This window comes from Taurulus bubalis, assembly GCF_910589615.1.
Source record: "Taurulus bubalis genome assembly, chromosome: 13".
NCBI classification, from domain to species: domain Eukaryota; kingdom Metazoa; phylum Chordata; class Actinopteri; order Perciformes; family Cottidae; genus Taurulus; species Taurulus bubalis.
Window position 1 is genome coordinate 11,697,591 of NC_136601.1, and position 16,505 is coordinate 11,714,095.

The 16,505-nt window shown below is 42.9% G+C and overlaps 3 protein-coding genes across 3 annotated transcripts in view; 1 reads left to right on the plus strand and 2 right to left on the minus strand.

Annotated features, from left to right (window-relative positions):
* Positions 1–158: 158 nt before the first annotated feature.
* zbtb3 (zinc finger and BTB domain containing 3) lies at positions 159–2,155 on the minus strand (the record flags this gene model as incomplete). The annotated part of the gene is made up of 2 exons (XM_079228381.1): positions 159–1,188; positions 1,317–2,155. 2 exons carry the CDS (start codon positions 2,153–2,155, stop codon positions 159–161), a joined length of 1,869 nt encoding a protein of 622 aa, XP_079084507.1.
* A 1,195-nt stretch (positions 2,156–3,350) lies between these two features.
* Positions 3,351–5,693, plus strand: trpt1 (tRNA phosphotransferase 1; the record flags this gene model as incomplete). Its single annotated transcript, XM_079229118.1, has 7 exons — positions 3,351–3,419; positions 3,633–3,714; positions 4,119–4,288; positions 4,938–5,115; positions 5,197–5,253; positions 5,355–5,465; positions 5,567–5,693. 7 exons carry the CDS (start codon positions 3,351–3,353, stop codon positions 5,587–5,589), a joined length of 690 nt encoding a protein of 229 aa, XP_079085244.1. The 3' UTR covers positions 5,590–5,693.
* A 1,362-nt stretch (positions 5,694–7,055) lies between these two features.
* fermt3b (FERM domain containing kindlin 3b) overlaps positions 7,056–16,505 on the minus strand; it is a gene marked incomplete at its 5' end in the record, with an annotated part of 46,703 nt that continues 37,253 nt past the window's right edge. The window contains 12 exons of the mRNA XM_079229117.1: positions 7,056–7,247; positions 7,676–7,817; positions 8,327–8,451; positions 8,758–8,979; positions 9,129–9,235; positions 9,699–9,823; positions 9,974–10,020; positions 10,150–10,284; positions 10,927–11,034; positions 11,129–11,231; positions 11,669–11,837; positions 12,484–12,600. Coding sequence (XP_079085243.1) covers positions 7,068–7,247; positions 7,676–7,817; positions 8,327–8,451; positions 8,758–8,979; positions 9,129–9,235; positions 9,699–9,823; positions 9,974–10,020; positions 10,150–10,284; positions 10,927–11,034; positions 11,129–11,231; positions 11,669–11,837; positions 12,484–12,600 — 1,580 coding nt within the window. The 3' untranslated portion in view covers positions 7,056–7,067. The remainder of the gene's footprint in view (positions 7,248–7,675; positions 7,818–8,326; positions 8,452–8,757; positions 8,980–9,128; positions 9,236–9,698; positions 9,824–9,973; positions 10,021–10,149; positions 10,285–10,926; positions 11,035–11,128; positions 11,232–11,668; positions 11,838–12,483; positions 12,601–16,505) is intronic.

Sequence of the window (16,505 nt, forward strand, 5' to 3'; positions counted from 1 at the left end):
TCTGCTTGACGATCCCATTTTGCTGCAATAAAATGATAAGACTTAAAATGTTATCTTATTAGATAAATATGTTAAAGTTTTCCTTTGGGGACAACTTGCAGTTGATTCCCATCCCTAGTGTGTGTGTGTGTGTGTGTGTGTGTGTGTGTGTGTGTGTGTTAGCTAAGAGGTGGTGGTTGTGGTGGCAGGGAGGGCTCCATGTCTGCCTTGCTGCGTTTGGCGGGCAGCGTGTGGTCATGAGCTTTCCGTATATGTCTATACAGGTCGCCTGATTGTGTGTAGCTCCGGTAGCAGTAGCGACACTCATAGGGACGTTCACGTGTGTGCACGATGGCGTGGCGCCTCAGTGTGTATGTACAAGAGAAAGTCTTTCCACAGACTCCACACGTGGGGACGTCCTCCACAAAGTTCCCTAATGAGTCCTGGAAGTCCTGGAAGTAGGAAGGATGGTCTGAATGCTGCTGAGCTGTAGACGGAGGAATGAGGGCGAAGGAGGAAGTGTCCTGGGAGGAAGGGCCGGCACCGGAGGACGAAGAGGAGGGAGAGAGGGGGAAGGGGTAGTCATTTGAATGGGAGGTAATTTGTAAGATGCCCTGTTGGTGGGAGGAGAGAAACCGAGGACTGTGCAGCTCCTCTTTTCCTTCAAACTCATTGTCTACTTCCATCACTGATTCTCTCTCTCTGCTTTCCTCTGTCTCCTCCTCTAACTCTTCGTCAGATATAACAATGGCCTCCACTTTGACCTTGAAATTCTCTGCATCATTGTAGTCTGTCCTCACTCTGCCCATACGAGGGTGAGATCTTTCATTTCTAGTGGTGGGCGAAGCTCCCACATTCCCCTCAGATTGGATGTGAGGAGCAGCGTGGAAGTCCAAGCTTTGGAGTGACACAGCGTTCTGGATTCGGATCTGAGGAAGTGTCCGCTGTGGCGGCGAGTGTGTTCGGTTTTGTGGGGTTTGTGCTGATGCTTGAATTAACATGACCGTCTGTGCCCTTGATGCATCTCCGTGGTAAGCCTCTGAGGGATTCCTTACAGAGTCATCAAGCGGCAGTCTGGGTACGTCCTGCTGTGGGCTAGGAGAGAGGCTGGGTCCTGACTGGGAATAAGCAACCACTGACCGACCACTAGCCTGACTCACTGGCACAAGGGAGCAAGAAGACGAGGAGGGCTGCTGGTTACTGCAATGGCTGGTGAAAGAAAAAGAGATATACTCTAAACTGATTTTTCGTAACAAATCATATAAAATGTCCATCATTACACAAAGCAACAACTTTGTCAGTTAATACAGTCTAAAAAAAAAAAATCCAACATGTACCTGTATGTCTCAGTGGTGCTGCAAGGGCTGCAGAGCGCCGACACCTCTCCATGGCCTCCAGTCCCCAAACTGGCATGGCCTCCTGCAACAGGGGCAGACCGGCCTGTGATGACGCCCTGCACCAGCTCCCCGCCTGGCGGCAGAGGAGGGGCGTCCATGCCTGGCTGCGTGGTATCAGCAAGGTCGGGGCTCAGATGAGTTTGAACCCGCGCTTCTGATGATCCCCCACCTATCCTGTGTTCAGACTTCACAGACAACTGACTTTCCCCCGTCATTATGGATACTGATGGGAATGGTGCTGCCATGGCGACTGGATTCATGAAATCACCTGCCATGGTCACCACAGGCTCAGCTCCACCGTCGCCCCCACCATTCCTTCCCGTCTCTGTTGCCCTCCTCGCACCAGCGCTCTCTTCAGAGCGAGTGCTGTCTGCCTCAGCAAGAGGCCCTCGTCTTTGCAGTCGTCTCTTGCAGACTCTCACCAATTCATTCATGTGCAGAAAGCTTGCAGCTGCCAATATGTCCTCCACTGGTGGAGACTCGGCCAGCTGCAGCACGCCTTCATAGACAAAGTTCAAGAGCAAGCCAAATGCATCAGACGTGACAATGTCGCTGTCAAGCGTGACAGAGCTGCTGGTGCCGTTTCCACCGAGGACCCCCAAAGAGTCTGAGTAGAACATGTGGAAGAACGGCGAGCAGGAAGCCAAAACAGCCCTGTGAGCCAGGAACCGGGATGAGCCCACCACGACGGTGCAGTCGCAGAGGAAGCCCCGCTGGCGCTGGGAGCGCAGAGCTGACAGCAGCTGCTGGGAATGCTGAGGGAACTCCATCACCTGCATAACAGGGGCAATCAAAATCAAAGAAAGCACAGACACAAACAGACGACGCTGCTGTCACTGAAATACATCACAACAGACAGCTGTGTGGTGAGCTGCATGAAGTATCTTGAAAAGTTTTTTCCAGGTGAACTCGGGTTGGCTAATAGTTAAGAACATAACAACTACAAAGAAAAGTCAAGATTTTAGGCCGCAAGTCGTAAAATAAACATTTCAACAGCACACTTACAGAAAAGTACGGCTTCTCCCTCTCTTTAAACACCGTTTATTGTTTTCAGTCACGGTGACGTCCGGTGACGTAGTTTACGTTACGTTTCCATGGCGACCTGCCTGACGTCTTCAGTCCACCGGCAACTTTTTCTCGGTTAGAACACTCTGACAGAGAGAGATGGAGATAGACATAGAGAGACAGATGAGAGACAAATGAGACACAGAGGAGATGGAGAGAGACAGAGGGGGAGAGAGACAGATGAGACACAGAGGAGATGGAGAGAGATAGAGGGAGACAGAGACAGAGGGAACGGATAGATAAAGAGGAGACAGAGGGAGATAAAGAGGAGACAGAGGGAGAGAGGAGACAGAAAGAGAGACAGAGAAGACGGATAGATAAAGAGGAGATGGAGAGAGAAAGAGGAGGCAGAGGGAAAAAGACAAATAAAGCAAACGGCCTCAAACGTATTATATGAAACCCAAATGATCCCAAATGGAGAGAGGGTCCAACAGGCAGCTCCAGCTCAACTATGCTAACATCAGTTAGCAAACATAGCTCTACCTCTGTGTTACATTCTAGCAGCGGGATATTTTCCCCCCATCACCTGCAGTGTGTGTTGTTTGTTCGTGGCGGCGTGAGCTTTGAGTCACCGTGAAATGTAACAGCTTAGCTTCTGAGCTGCGATACGTCATATGTCTCGTAAATGTGTATTTTCTTACCTGCAGCAGCTGTGCCTGTCTGAGTGATGTTTTCTTTCAGGACAATTGCAGTTCTTCTTCTGTGGTGCCGAGACTCCGCGGCTCCGCCCGCCACAGTGCCTCCTGCTAGCGAAGCGTGAGAATGACCCGGAAGTGGGAAGCTCTATACGTGTCTATGTACAGCAGTGCGATCCGGTGGGACGTTTTGATTCATTAAAATAAGTACAATTTATGGCAAGTATCTAACAGCTTCAAATCATGAGCTGAATAACTGAGCACCTGCATTCAAATGGACAGTGGCAGAGGAGGAAGAGGAGGCAGAGGAGGAAGAGGAGGGAGAGGGAATCATGGTGGAGAGGTGAGAGATTGGAGCCCTATAAATTGAGATGTTCTCTTTGATAGCTCACAGACTGATATCTGACTCATGACACCCTTGTATCAAGGTAGGCAGTATGAATTGTTAGGTATGGTGAAGTCAAGGTTCTAAGTTATATTTAAACCAGAGCTATAATTAGATCTGAATGTGAGAGTGTGTGTCTGCTTTGAGTGATGGCTTCTTCTCCCCTACAAGGACAGAGATGTCCGCCTGTCTAAATCCTTGTCGTATGCTCTTCGCCATGGAGCCAACCAGATGGGTCTTCAAATGGGTACAGGTGAGCTGCTCACAATCTGGTCCAGGTAGCACAAGTGTCCCTTCCCTGATACTTTTCACAACTTTGTTCGGAAGTATAGACCTTCGCTTAATATTTCTATCAGAATATAAAGCATTACAACAGCTCCTTCCCTTTGATCATCTTGAACTCTCTGTACAGTTCAAACTGCCATAACAGAAGAAAATGTGAAACATAGGCTTCCTTAAAATTTGACAGTTATACAACTATATAAAAAAAATATGTATTGGGCTGCTTCATTTCAAAATCAACATCTGTATGCTCAGTTTCACAACATGCTTGCATACTGTAAGTGAAATTCAATGCAGCTTGCAGGGCAAAGAGTTAAGTACAAGAGAGACCACCCATTCTGGAAATGTGACCATAGTCAACTGTTATCCTCATAGATGGCTTCATGTTTGTGGAAGAACTCTTGGCTCACCCGCAGTTCCGCTCATACTCACTGGAAGACGTCGAAAGAGTCGTGGCCACAAATGACAAGCAGCGCTTCAAGCTTTGCCCCCACCCGGAGGACGGCTGCCTGCGGATTCGAGCCAGTCAGGGCCATTCATTGCAGGTATGGGGATATTTAATTTCATCAGCAAATCCAGCGTGCCAGGGTGTATTATCCCCCTGAGTAGAGTCTATATTCAGTATTTACTCAATTTACAAGAAAATTGTTTTGAGATAGAAACATGAACTTTCTTGTGGACCAGCTAACTTCAATTTCAATGACTTAAATTGACTTTATTCAGAAGGAAAATTAACCCTGTGTGCATACAAATGTAATAAACCAATTTACACCTTCAAAATATAAATCTAATTTTCAGATGACAGAGGCTGTTCGTCCTCTTACAATCAGTCTAAAAGGGAAATATAATTTCAGTTTTATAAATCTGTGAAAGAACAAAAAGAACGTTGGGGTATAACACCAACTTTGGTGCTAACGTGCATCTTCAGCTTTGATTAAATTTATTTCATTTGATTCAGTTATCTTTTTCCTCATGTGCAGAACATGGGATGTATAAACCCTCATTGGTCTTAGATTTGTATCCTGATAGTAGTTAAATTACATGACCATAACAACTAGTTAACCAATGCATTTTGATACCACTCAGATTTCCCTTTAGACAGGTTAGTTATTTTCTGTATATTAGCTTTTAATCTGGTCAAAAGAAAACGCTTCTTGAATGCTGTGTTAACTCTGGTTGCATTGTTGTGGTCAGGTAACGGATTTGGAGCTAAAACAGGTCCTGACTGGTTCTCCAGACTGCCCTGCTGAGGCTGTTCATGGCTCCTACCTCCGCAACTGGAGCGCCATCCAGCAGCAGGGCCTGAGCCGCATGAGGAGGACACACATCCACCTGGCACCGGGCCTTCCTGGGGAGGAGGGTGTCATCAGCGGTAAGCTGCGTGTGTGTTTGTCTGACAGAGAAAAGTCAGCTGAACATTTAGACAAAAGACTGTCATTAATTTTTCCACTAGGCATGAGGAAAGACTGTGATCTGGCTGTGTATATTGATGTCTTCAAAGCTCTGGCTGGTAAGCTCAGCCACTAATGACTGCTCCCCCAGTACACTTGATTCATTCTATATGTTTAGGCAAGTATCTCTCTTACATGTTTTATGTGTGTATCTGTACAGACGGCATCAAGTTCTTCTGGTCAGATAATGGTGTGTTGCTGACTGAAGGAGATGCAGACGGAAAACTTCTCCCTAAATATTTTAGCCGTGCCTTAAAACTGAGACCTACAAGTAAGAAAAACTATTGCATGGACTCACTCAATTTTGATTCTTTTAAAACTTGGATTGAGAGACATTTACTTCACTGAAGTCCCTTTTGTCATGTGTTTCAGGGAGCGTGCTACCACTGCATTAGCATCAGAGGATGCTGTTGTGTCATTGGTCATAGCAGGACTCATCCGACTACTAAGATAATTCCACGATGTAGTTACAAACAGACTGCTAGCAACAGCCAGCTGGGCCTTTAAATGTCTTTTGAAGTTATACTGTGTGGGTGAAGATTAGGTGTGTGCATGAGTATCCCATACCCATGCATTTTATAAAGGTTGCGGTTAGCTCCCGCCTTACGCATCCCCTAATCTTGGGAACCGATTGACTGGGGTTTAACAAGTTAATGGGGCAGGCTGCGGGGGTGTGGTCACGGCAGACAGGGTCATGCGATATGTGTACTGTGCTCAGCGGCGACGCAAGTTTCTCCGACACTGCAGACGGGGAGGGGGAACCGGCGGAGCACTGTAACAAGCTCCTGTTACTTCCCTGAGTTTCCCCCCAGCACCAATGACACGCGCACACTCAAGGTATCTTTGTAACTGCTTTTATTGTGACATGCTGACGGACTGTGCCTCTGCTCTCTCTGCTCCATCCTTACTGAGCTTCATATAGGGACAAGACACAAACACCTAAACAGTTTCAGCTTGAGGCCAATTAGGCCTCATCCCGGCATCCCTGAGCCGCTCCTCCCCTCCCCCTCCGCAGCTGAGCATAACCACACCCCTACCACCACATACTGTATGTGTGGATAGTCACTTGACTAATTATAGGAAAGCAGAGGATACAGACACTGTGGTTTTAGTTAACGGTTTGCTGTAACCGTTTCTTTAAGATATGGGAACACGCACACACACAGCATGTGAGGGGAGATAAATGGTTCGAAGCTTCCTGTGTATGAAATAACATGAATTACCACCACATGTCAAAACCATAAGGAGTGGGGACAACAAAGAATGAAAAGTGAATTGCTGTATTTATTTTAATAAATGTTTGCTATCTAGAAGTTGATTTTTACTCATTGCTGTTGATTCCGGCTGTGATAATGTGGCTGATGGCAATAGGTCTGCAGCTCTGGACAAAGTATGGCTTTCTATCCTGAGCGACAGGAAGTCTGCATACTGCAAGGCGAAACAGAAAGGTTGCTGCTGGCTGATGCAACTGTCGATTTGACGTTTTCATGAGTTTGAGTTTCAAGCCTGCTGATCCAGGACCTGAGATCCAGCAGTTTGGCCCAGCAGCAGTCCACCGTGAAGTAAAGGGGAAGTCAGCATGAGGACCACCAGAGTCTAACTGTCTGAACATGTTGTCCACCCACTGATAGCGTATGACAGGGTGTGTGTGTGTAACAAAGACTATATATAAACTTGGATGAACTGACAAGGTGGGTTGTAACACATTTACACAATAATACAGATTATCTCATTTTGTTCATTTGTTCTACAGTTGCGATGTTTTTGTCAAGCATGAATAGAACGTAAAATCCAATTCCACATGATTTTCCACTGTTGAGACACAACAGAGATCTGATGTGGGTTTTTTCTTTTGTGGTTTTGTGTTGTAGTCTCAGAGAGCTTCATGACCGCCGGTCAGCTTATAGAAAAGCTCCTCATTGAGGGTGTCGCTCTTTGCGCGACTGCGTGTCGACATGAAAATGTAGCCTCCAATAAACTCATGAACGATTTTGCAGTCGGCAGTCACGCAGGCAAAAGCAATGTTGATGTTGCCTTCAAACTCTATGGCCACCTGGAGGAGTCAGAAACAAAGTCAGACGAGAGCAGATATGAGATTCCTTTGAGATGAAAGACATTCGGGGTTCCTTTAAAAAAATCAGCTCAGCACTAAGAACTGGAACACTCTTGTACATAGGCAGCCTGGTTTGAGGAATACTTTGTGTATAGCTCGAGGTCATGTTTGATTTTTTGATTGTCGAAGTTTTACCTTTCCTAAATTCGCCTGTTTTGACATTGTGTTAAGTTTTCACAAATACTTTTTGATTAGATCTTATAAGATATCCTTAAAAGCAGAAGAAACACGCCTGAGAAACCTTAGCTAAAAAATAACTAAAGAAACTTTGTACGCTCTTTTAAGCTTAGTCACAACCACATATTTCTTGAATCAAACGTTTTAGACCTTGCAGGACGCTCGCTCAGAGAGAAGTGTATTGTTGTCACCTGTCGAATGTCCCAGTTGACGTTCCACTGCTTCATGTTGTTGTAGCGCCAGGTCTTAACCACATCACCCACGGCCAGGTCGATACGGATCAGACGGTTGGGAGCAATGCCGAGTACCTCGTCTTTTCGACTGCCCTTAAACCTGTTGGGCAAACACATCTTCAGCTAAAGATCTTGCTGAGACCAAAGACAAACTTTAATCCTCAAAAACGTTGTGACACTGACTTGAGTGCTTGCTGGATCCCACTCGGATACCACTTCTGTGTACCAATACAATCATATTTACAATACTGTCACTTCGGGATCAGGGACTGACAGTTTCTCACAGCAAACAGCAAGGGTGTAGATCTGCAGAGTTATGTCTGACTGGGACTAAAACAGCTACAGTGTTTTTTTTTTTTTACAATCTTAATGTCTGCCTGTGGATTTTAACAGTAATCCCTACATTTATGTTGCGTTAGAGTACATGTTTATCTTCATAATCCTTACCGTATGTATTTATCCAGTTATGTCTTACCAACAGTTCCACTAATATTTTTACATTGGTGGTTTTACTTTTCTCACTTTGCATGTGGACAAAATTGTCCTAAATTAATGCTAACTGACATTCAATAATTTCCGAAAAGCTTTAAATTGAACTTCAAACTTAACCTGACAACCACGTATGAGAGCCCAAAATCAGGCAGGGCTTGCCAGATCTGCAGGAAGCGCATCAGTGCATCTGTCAGTGAGAGCTGAGCCACGTTCTGGTAGGCGTCCAGGATACGAGGGGTCAGCTGGAGGAGCATGCACAGGGTAGAGGTTTAGATGCAATCATATTTGTGCTGCCTCATGCACAAAGTGGGCAGGCGTTTGAGCTGCAGAACTGTTTAATTAGCTCAAATGTGCAAAATCACTGTGCTGCAGTCCAGAACAATTATTACGTTCTTTCTAGTTGGAGATTTGGGCCACTGCTGAATGTTATGTACGGATCAATAGATGAGAGATCAAATACTGTAGTTTTATACTGTAGCTGCCGCCTGATAAGATTATTACATGTACTATGTTCATTCTTTTGTGTGCCCGTTCCACTTCTCCGGTACCTGTTTGGTTTTGTACTTCTTTTGGTAGCGTGGCGAAACCAGACTGTGAGTATTGATGCTTTCGTCGTTGGTCGGTGCGTTTCCATGGGAACCGGAGCTGGACTTCTGCATAGCCAGGAAGGAGCGGATGCTCTGGATCTCATTCTGGAAACTGCTGTCTGCCAGAGTCTTGCCTTTGGAGGCCAGTCGACATGCAGCCATCCACTGAGCATACTGCTGCTCCTGGAGGGCGAGAGACAAACACACAGTGCAGAGAGAGAGAAAGAGTAAGACTTGCAAGGTTGTGGTAAGAGAGGTGAGATAAAGATAGAGGTGTTCAAAGTGAGGTGATGGAAATGATGGATGCCACATATCCACACACATGTCCTCACGTTTTCACAGCGCAGATAGACCTCATTCATGCCCTCAGGCGCTGGTATCAGGAGTCTGATTAAGAACTTCTGTGCCGTCACGTTGACGTCCGGAGCCACCTCACATCCTGTGTGCAGAATAAATATCAAACAAACTCCCAATACTGAAATATTACATTCATGGGTTGGACATAGAAACGAAGCAGGACCAGTGAGTCAGACTTTCATGACATCTTGGTGTTATATTTATTTTTATTATTGCTTAATTTCCTCTTTGAGCCCAGAATCTTGAAACGAGTACTTAAGTGATTTATAGTACTGATCTAGGATTACCAGTGACTTCATTAGCTTCTCACAGACTGAGGAGGAAAACAGACTTGAGAACAGCACTCTCACTTTTCATCATATAAGGAAAGCACTGTGTTCGTGTGTATTTTTCCTTGTAAGCTTGACATCATACAAGTGACCATTTCTAAGCGGAGATTATACACAGTTTACAGGTTGCTGAAGTATGATTGGTACTTTATCGGCCACTAATTCCTGATACCTGATGATACATTGGTGACATAGCAAAATAAAAATATTCAGTACCTTTGAGGTTAATCTGTTGAATGGGCTCTCCGATGCTCTCCTCTTTGCTCTTGAAATAAGAGATGGATGTATCTTGGAACTTGAACCAGTACTGCTTATATCCCTTCAGAGTCAGCCTCTTTGGCCTGAAACATGCAATCACATTGCTCATGTTATCTACTTACATTGACTAGAAAATGGGGCAAAAAGGTTTTGCTCTATTTTCATCACATCAAAAACAGAATTGGCCAACATCTGTTCTTGATGCCGATGGGTGGTTGACAAATGAATGTCACCTGAATATCTTCAGGTAGTCGTTGAGATCTGGTGCAGTCATGGTTTCCTGGACGAAAGACAAAGATGTTTTTCAGTGGACAAAAGAATACTCTTCTCTTGATCTCTTTTAAACGTTTTTGTGTGGATTATTTGGGGTTCTTTCTATATGTTTTGACACATATCCAACATGTCTGACCAGCATCTCGGACGCAGAGCTGCTCTCTCCCTCCATCTTGACCTCCAGGGACTGCAGGGCAGACTCCAGGTCGTCCATGGCTGCACTGGAGCTCAGCATCTGGGGCTCCGACTGAGACACCTTACTGATGTGGTACTACAGGAGTTTAAGTGGAAGAGGGAAGAATATGCACTGGATGTTAAAGTAGAAAACAAAAAAACATTTTTGTGATTGTATCATCTGGATACTTTTATAAATATCACTTTTAAAAATGAAGTTTATAGCTTTAAGTCTTTTTCCCGAAGCAACTGAGTGGGAATCTAAATTAATGTGATCTGCTAATATGTGTATATAAGTGTCATACAAGTTTCATTTGAGACCTGTAGATGTTTCTGTATTATTTTATCAAATAATGTAGTTTAGATTCGAGGGCATTTAATAAATACATGTAAAGACAAACTGCTCAAGTTTGGATGCTTTTTGACATTTGGTTAGTCAACAACCTTTTTTTTAATGCCGAGTAACCCAGATATGCATTTATTGGACTCATTATAATTAACAGATAGCGTTTTATTAGACCTGTCAACCTAAATTTAAAATGATTAATCATGTCTTTGACAATATTCACATAAATATGGTATATATTATATATATAATATTTAAATTCCTGTAATATGTGACATTTGAAGAGTTTCAGGAAATGGCCACTTCCGATACTGTATTTTTTTAACATGCTTTTTTAAATATTTGCATCCACGTTGACAGACATGTTTACATGTCAGCAGCAGTATTTTCTACCTGCAGAGCTCCAAACAACATCATCTCTTCCTCGGTGCAGTCGATGTCCTCGAGCAGGATGGCCCAGCGTGCCTGCTCATACAGCTGGGTCAGACGCACAACATCATACTGCACGGCCAGAGAAAGAGGGGAAGAGAGAGGAATGAAATACCAAACACACATACTGTATCTATAAAAATAACATGAACACACTCACACAAACCTTGGGATCTATATCATAGAAGGCAAAGTATTTAAAGCGAAGCCAGACTCTGTCATTTTCTTGGATTCCCTGCTGCATGAGACAACGGGATGAGTCCAACCACCTGAGAGGAAAAAGAGAATAAGTATATGTTTCTGAGTTTTTATGCAACACACACGTGTATATATATATATATATATATATTTTTTTTTTTTAATATATTATATATGTCATTTTTTAATTTTCAAGACCGTGATAAGTGGTGACAAAAATAGCACATTTGTCAAAAAACAATACAGTTTTCACAGCATTGACACAACATGCCTCACGGTAATTGGTCTGCAAGCTCTTGTTCTTCCTGAGAAGTCTTAATTAGCCAAACAATGTGCACCTGTGTGAGCTGGATCTACAGCTCTCATTCTGACAAAAAGGAACTTAGCTCAGATTTTTACTCTGTGGGTGACCACAGGAGAACATAAACAAGATGATTTTATGTATATCCACAGACTGTTGTTGGTCATAAAGGAGAAGTTTACCATATTGATATGTGTGAAGACATACCTGCCGTTGATGTGGGCCTTGTCCACCACACTGGCGGGGCGGTACTGCTTGGCTATGACCTCAGGAGCGGACGGAGGCTGGGTGACTGACAGCATCTTGTAGACGGCCTCCATCTGAGGTGAATCGGCAAAGTGAGCAGGCATGCCATTATACAGACAGGGCCGGGATGCTGCAAAGAAAGTGGAGCTGGGTTACAGTAAAACATTTCGAGGAGGTGATTGTGTAGATGTGAGCAAAAGAGTCTGACCTCTCTCATAATTTGGCTCACTCTCTGCTCTAAAATGCACAATACCTGTGAAGAAAACAATCAGATGAAAATGGCTCTGGGGTGTATTTTAAAGTTGATTAATCTTCTCCACCAAGTTTCAGGTCTACCTTTGGATGATTTACCGGTAGACTCTCTTTGTGTATCAAGTCTTTTGAGGAGTACTCATCTCAGACCACATCATCCAAAATACCCAAATCACCAAGACAAAGATGACTCCAGAAATGGTGGGTATTTTTACCAAATGTAGTGCATCTGATTTGCTGTGAAAAAACTGCGGAACATTTTTGTATCGATGCTGCTGCAGTAAGACCGTGTTTCCACACGGAAAACGTGTAGTTTACGTGTAGTTCACGGAAGTTTCCATTAATGGAAAGTTGAAAGACAATATTGTAAAAATAGGATTTTTGACAAATAAAACAATATAATCTTACATCTTGGCAGTTTATTTGAAGACTTTTATATTTTCTGCATTTCTGAAGCAGCTCTTAAGCCACCGGTTATAAAAAATGCATGTCAAGTAAGCAGTGTGACAGTTTAATGATTGTACCTGAGGAAAGGGGCACCTCGGTCAGGTCGTAGATCTCCTGAGCCGAGTTTTTGTCTTTCTTCTTCTTTTTCTCCTCGATAGGCCGAAGGAGTGAAAGCTCCTCAGGGTGACGGATATCTGTGTAGGCAACAGAGAGAAAATGTATGCTTTAAACAGATTCACTATGTCTGAGCTATAATAGTGAAATAGATCAATATATATAGGAGAGATTCTGATGACAATGAGAACTGCACATTGACTGAACTGACTTGAACTGCCTTCTATATGTTTTTTTCATTCATCAGTGACCTTGCTGAGTTTTCACTTTTCAGGAAAATGCCTTTATCGACTCTGTGGCGCAACGGTAGCGTGTTGACTCCAGATCAGAAGGTTTCGTGTTCAAATCACGTCAGGGTCATTGTTTCATTTAATCAAGCTCAGTTTAATTAATCATCGTCCCACAGAATTGCATGTCTATTCAAATTCTCCAGATTTAATCGTCTCCAAGACCGACATTGAACTGCCTTTTACATTTATGGATATTCATCAAGACATTTAAACTGCCTTCTATTTGTTTTTTTGGTCATGAGTGACATTGCTGAGTTTTTACTTTTCGGGTTAAGACTTTTATCGACTCTGTGGTGCAACGGTAGCGCGTCTGACTCCAGATCAGAAGGTTGCGTGTTCAAATCACGTCAGGGTCATTGTTTCATTTCATCGAGCTCTGTTTAATTATCATCATCTGACAGAATTCTCCAGATTCAATCGTCTCCAAGACAGACATTGAACTGCCTTTTACATTTTTGGATATTCGTCAAGACATTTGAACTGACTTCGATATGTTTTTTCATTCATCAGTGACATTGCTGAGTTTTCACTTTTCAGGAAAATACGTTTATTGACTCTGTGGCGCAACGGTAGCGTGTTGACTCCAGATCAGAAGGTTGCGTGTTCAAATCACGTCAGGGTCATTGTTTCATTTCATCGAGCTCTGTTTAATTAATCATCATCTGACAGAATTCTCCAGATTGAATCGTCTCCAAGACAGACATTGAACTGCCTTTTACATTTTTGGATATTCATCAAGACATTTAAACTGCCTTCTATTTGTTTTTTCGTGAGTTTTCAATTTTCAGGAAATCACTTTTATCGACTCTGTGGCGCAACGGTAGCGCGTCTGACTCCAGATCAGAAGGTTGCGTGTTCAAATCACGTCAGGGTCATTCTTTCATTTCATCGAGCTCTGTTTAATTAATCATCATCCCACAGAATTGCATGTCTGTTCAAGTTCTCCAGATTGAATCGTCTCCAAGACAGATATTGAACTGCCTTCTACATTTTTGGATATTCGTCAAGACATTTGAACTGACTTCGATATGTTTTTTCATTCATCAGTGACATTGCTGAGTTTTCACTTTTCAGGAAAATACGTTTATTGACTCTGTGGCGCAACGGTAGCGTGTTGACTCCAGATCAGAAGGTTGCGTGTTCAAATCACGTCAGGGTCATTGTTTCATTTCATCGAGCTCTGTTTAATTAATCATCATCTGACAGAATTCTCCAGATTGAATCGTCTCCAAGACAGACATTGAACTGCCTTTTACATTTTTGGATATTCATCAAGACATTTAAACTGCCTTCTATTTGTTTTTTCGTGAGTTTTCAATTTTCAGGAAATCACTTTTATCGACTCTGTGGCGCAACGGTAGCGCGTCTGACTCCAGATCAGAAGGTTGCGTGTTCAAATCACGTCAGGGTCATTCTTTCATTTCATCGAGCTCTGTTTAATTAATCATCATCCCACAGAATTGCATGTCTGTTCAAGTTCTCCAGATTGAATCGTCTCCAAGACAGATATTGAACTGCCTTTTACATTTTTGGATATTCGTCAAGACATTTAAACTGCCTTCTATTTGTTTTTTTGGTCATTAGTGACATTGCTGAGTTTTCACTTTTCGGGATAAGCCTTTTATCGACTCTGTGGCGCAACGGTAGCGCGTCTGACTCCAGATCAGAAGGTTGCGTGTTCAAATCACGTCAGGATCATTGTTTCATTTCATCGAGCTCTGTTTAATTAATCATCGTCCCACAGAATTGCATGTCTGTTCAAATTCTCCAGATTGAATCGTCTCCAAGACATATATTGAACTGCCTTTTACATTTTTGGATATTCGTCAAGACATTTAAACTGCCTTCTATTTGTTTTTTTGGTCAATAGTGACATTGCTGAGTTTTCACTTTTCAGGAAAACGCCTTTATCGACTCTGTGGCGCAATGGTAGCGCCATTAATGGTCATTAGTGACATTGCTGAGTTTTCACTTTTTAGGAAAACACCTTTATCGACTCTGTGGCGCAACGGTAGCGCGTCTGACTCCAGATCAGAAGGTTGTGTGTTCAAATCACGTCAGGGTCATTCTTTCATTTCATTCAGCTCTGTTTAATTAATCATCGTCCCACAGAATTGCATGTCTATTCAAACAGAATTCTCCAGATTGAATCGTCTCCAAGACAGACATTGAACTGCCTTTTACATTTTTGGATATTCATCAAGACATTTGAACTGACTTCGATATGTTTTTTCATTCATCAGTGACATTGCTGAGTGTTCACTTTTCAGGAAAACACGTTTATTGACTCTGTGGCGCAACGGTAGCGTGTTGACTCCAGATCAGAAGGTTGCGTGTTCAAATCACGTCAGGGTCATCGTTTCATTTCATCAAGCTCTGTTTAATTAATCATCATCAGACAGAATTCTCCAGATTTAATCGTCTCCAAGACAGACATTGAACTGGATTTTACATTTTTGGATATTCATCAAGACATTTGAACTGACTTCGATATGTTTTTTCATTCATCAGTGACATTGCTGAGTTTTCACTTTTCAGGAAAATACGTTTATTGACTCTGTGGCGCAACGGTACCGTGTTGACTCCAGATCAGAAGGTTGCGTGTTCAAATCACGTCATTGTTTCATTTCATCGAGCTCTGTTTAATTAATCATCATCTGACAGAATTCTCCAGATTGAATCGTCTCCAAGACAGACATTGAACTGCCTTTTACATTTTTGGATATTCATCAAGACATTTAAACTGCCTTCTATTTGTTTTTTCGTGAGTTTTCAATTTTCAGGAAATCACTTTTATCGACTTTGTGGCGCAACGGTAGTGCGTCTGACTCCAGATCAGAAGGTTGTGTGTTCAAATCACGTCAGGGTCATTCTTTCATTTCATCGAGCTCTGTTTAATTAATCATCGTCCCACAGAATTGCATGTCTGTTCAAATTCTCCAGATTGAATCGTCTCCAAGACAGATATTGAACTGCCTTTTACATTTTTGGATATTCGTCAAGACATTTAAACTGCCTTCTATTTGTTTTTTTGGTCATTAGTGACATTGCTGAGTTTTCACTTTTCGGGATAAGCCTTTTATCGACTATGTGGCGCAACGGTAGCGCGTCTGACTCCAGATCAGAAGGTTGCGTGTTCAAATCACGTCAGGGTCATTCTTTCATTTCATCGAGCTCTGTTTAATTAATCATCGTCCCACAGAATTGCATGTCTGTTCAAATTCTCCAGATTAAATCGTCTCCAAGACAGATATTGAACTGCCTTTTACATTTTTGGATATTCGTCAAGACATTTAAACTGCCTTCTATTTGTTTTTTTGGTCATTAGTGACATTGCTGAGTTTTCACTTTTCGGGATAAGCCTTTTATCGACTCTGTGGCGCAACGGTAGCGCGTCTGACTCCAGATCAGAAGGTTGCGTGTTCAAATCACGTCAGGATCATTGTTTCATTTCATCGAGCTCTGTTTAATTAATCATCATCTGACAGAATTCTCCAGATGCAATCGTCTCCAAGACAGACATTGAACTGCCTTTTACATTTTTGGATATTCATCAAGACATTTAAACTGCCTTCTATTTGTTTTTTCGTGAGTTTTCAATTTTCAGGAAATCACTTTTATCGACTCTGTGGCGCAATGGTAGCGCGTCTGACTCCAGATCAGAAGGTTGCGTGTTCAAATCACGTCAGGGTCAT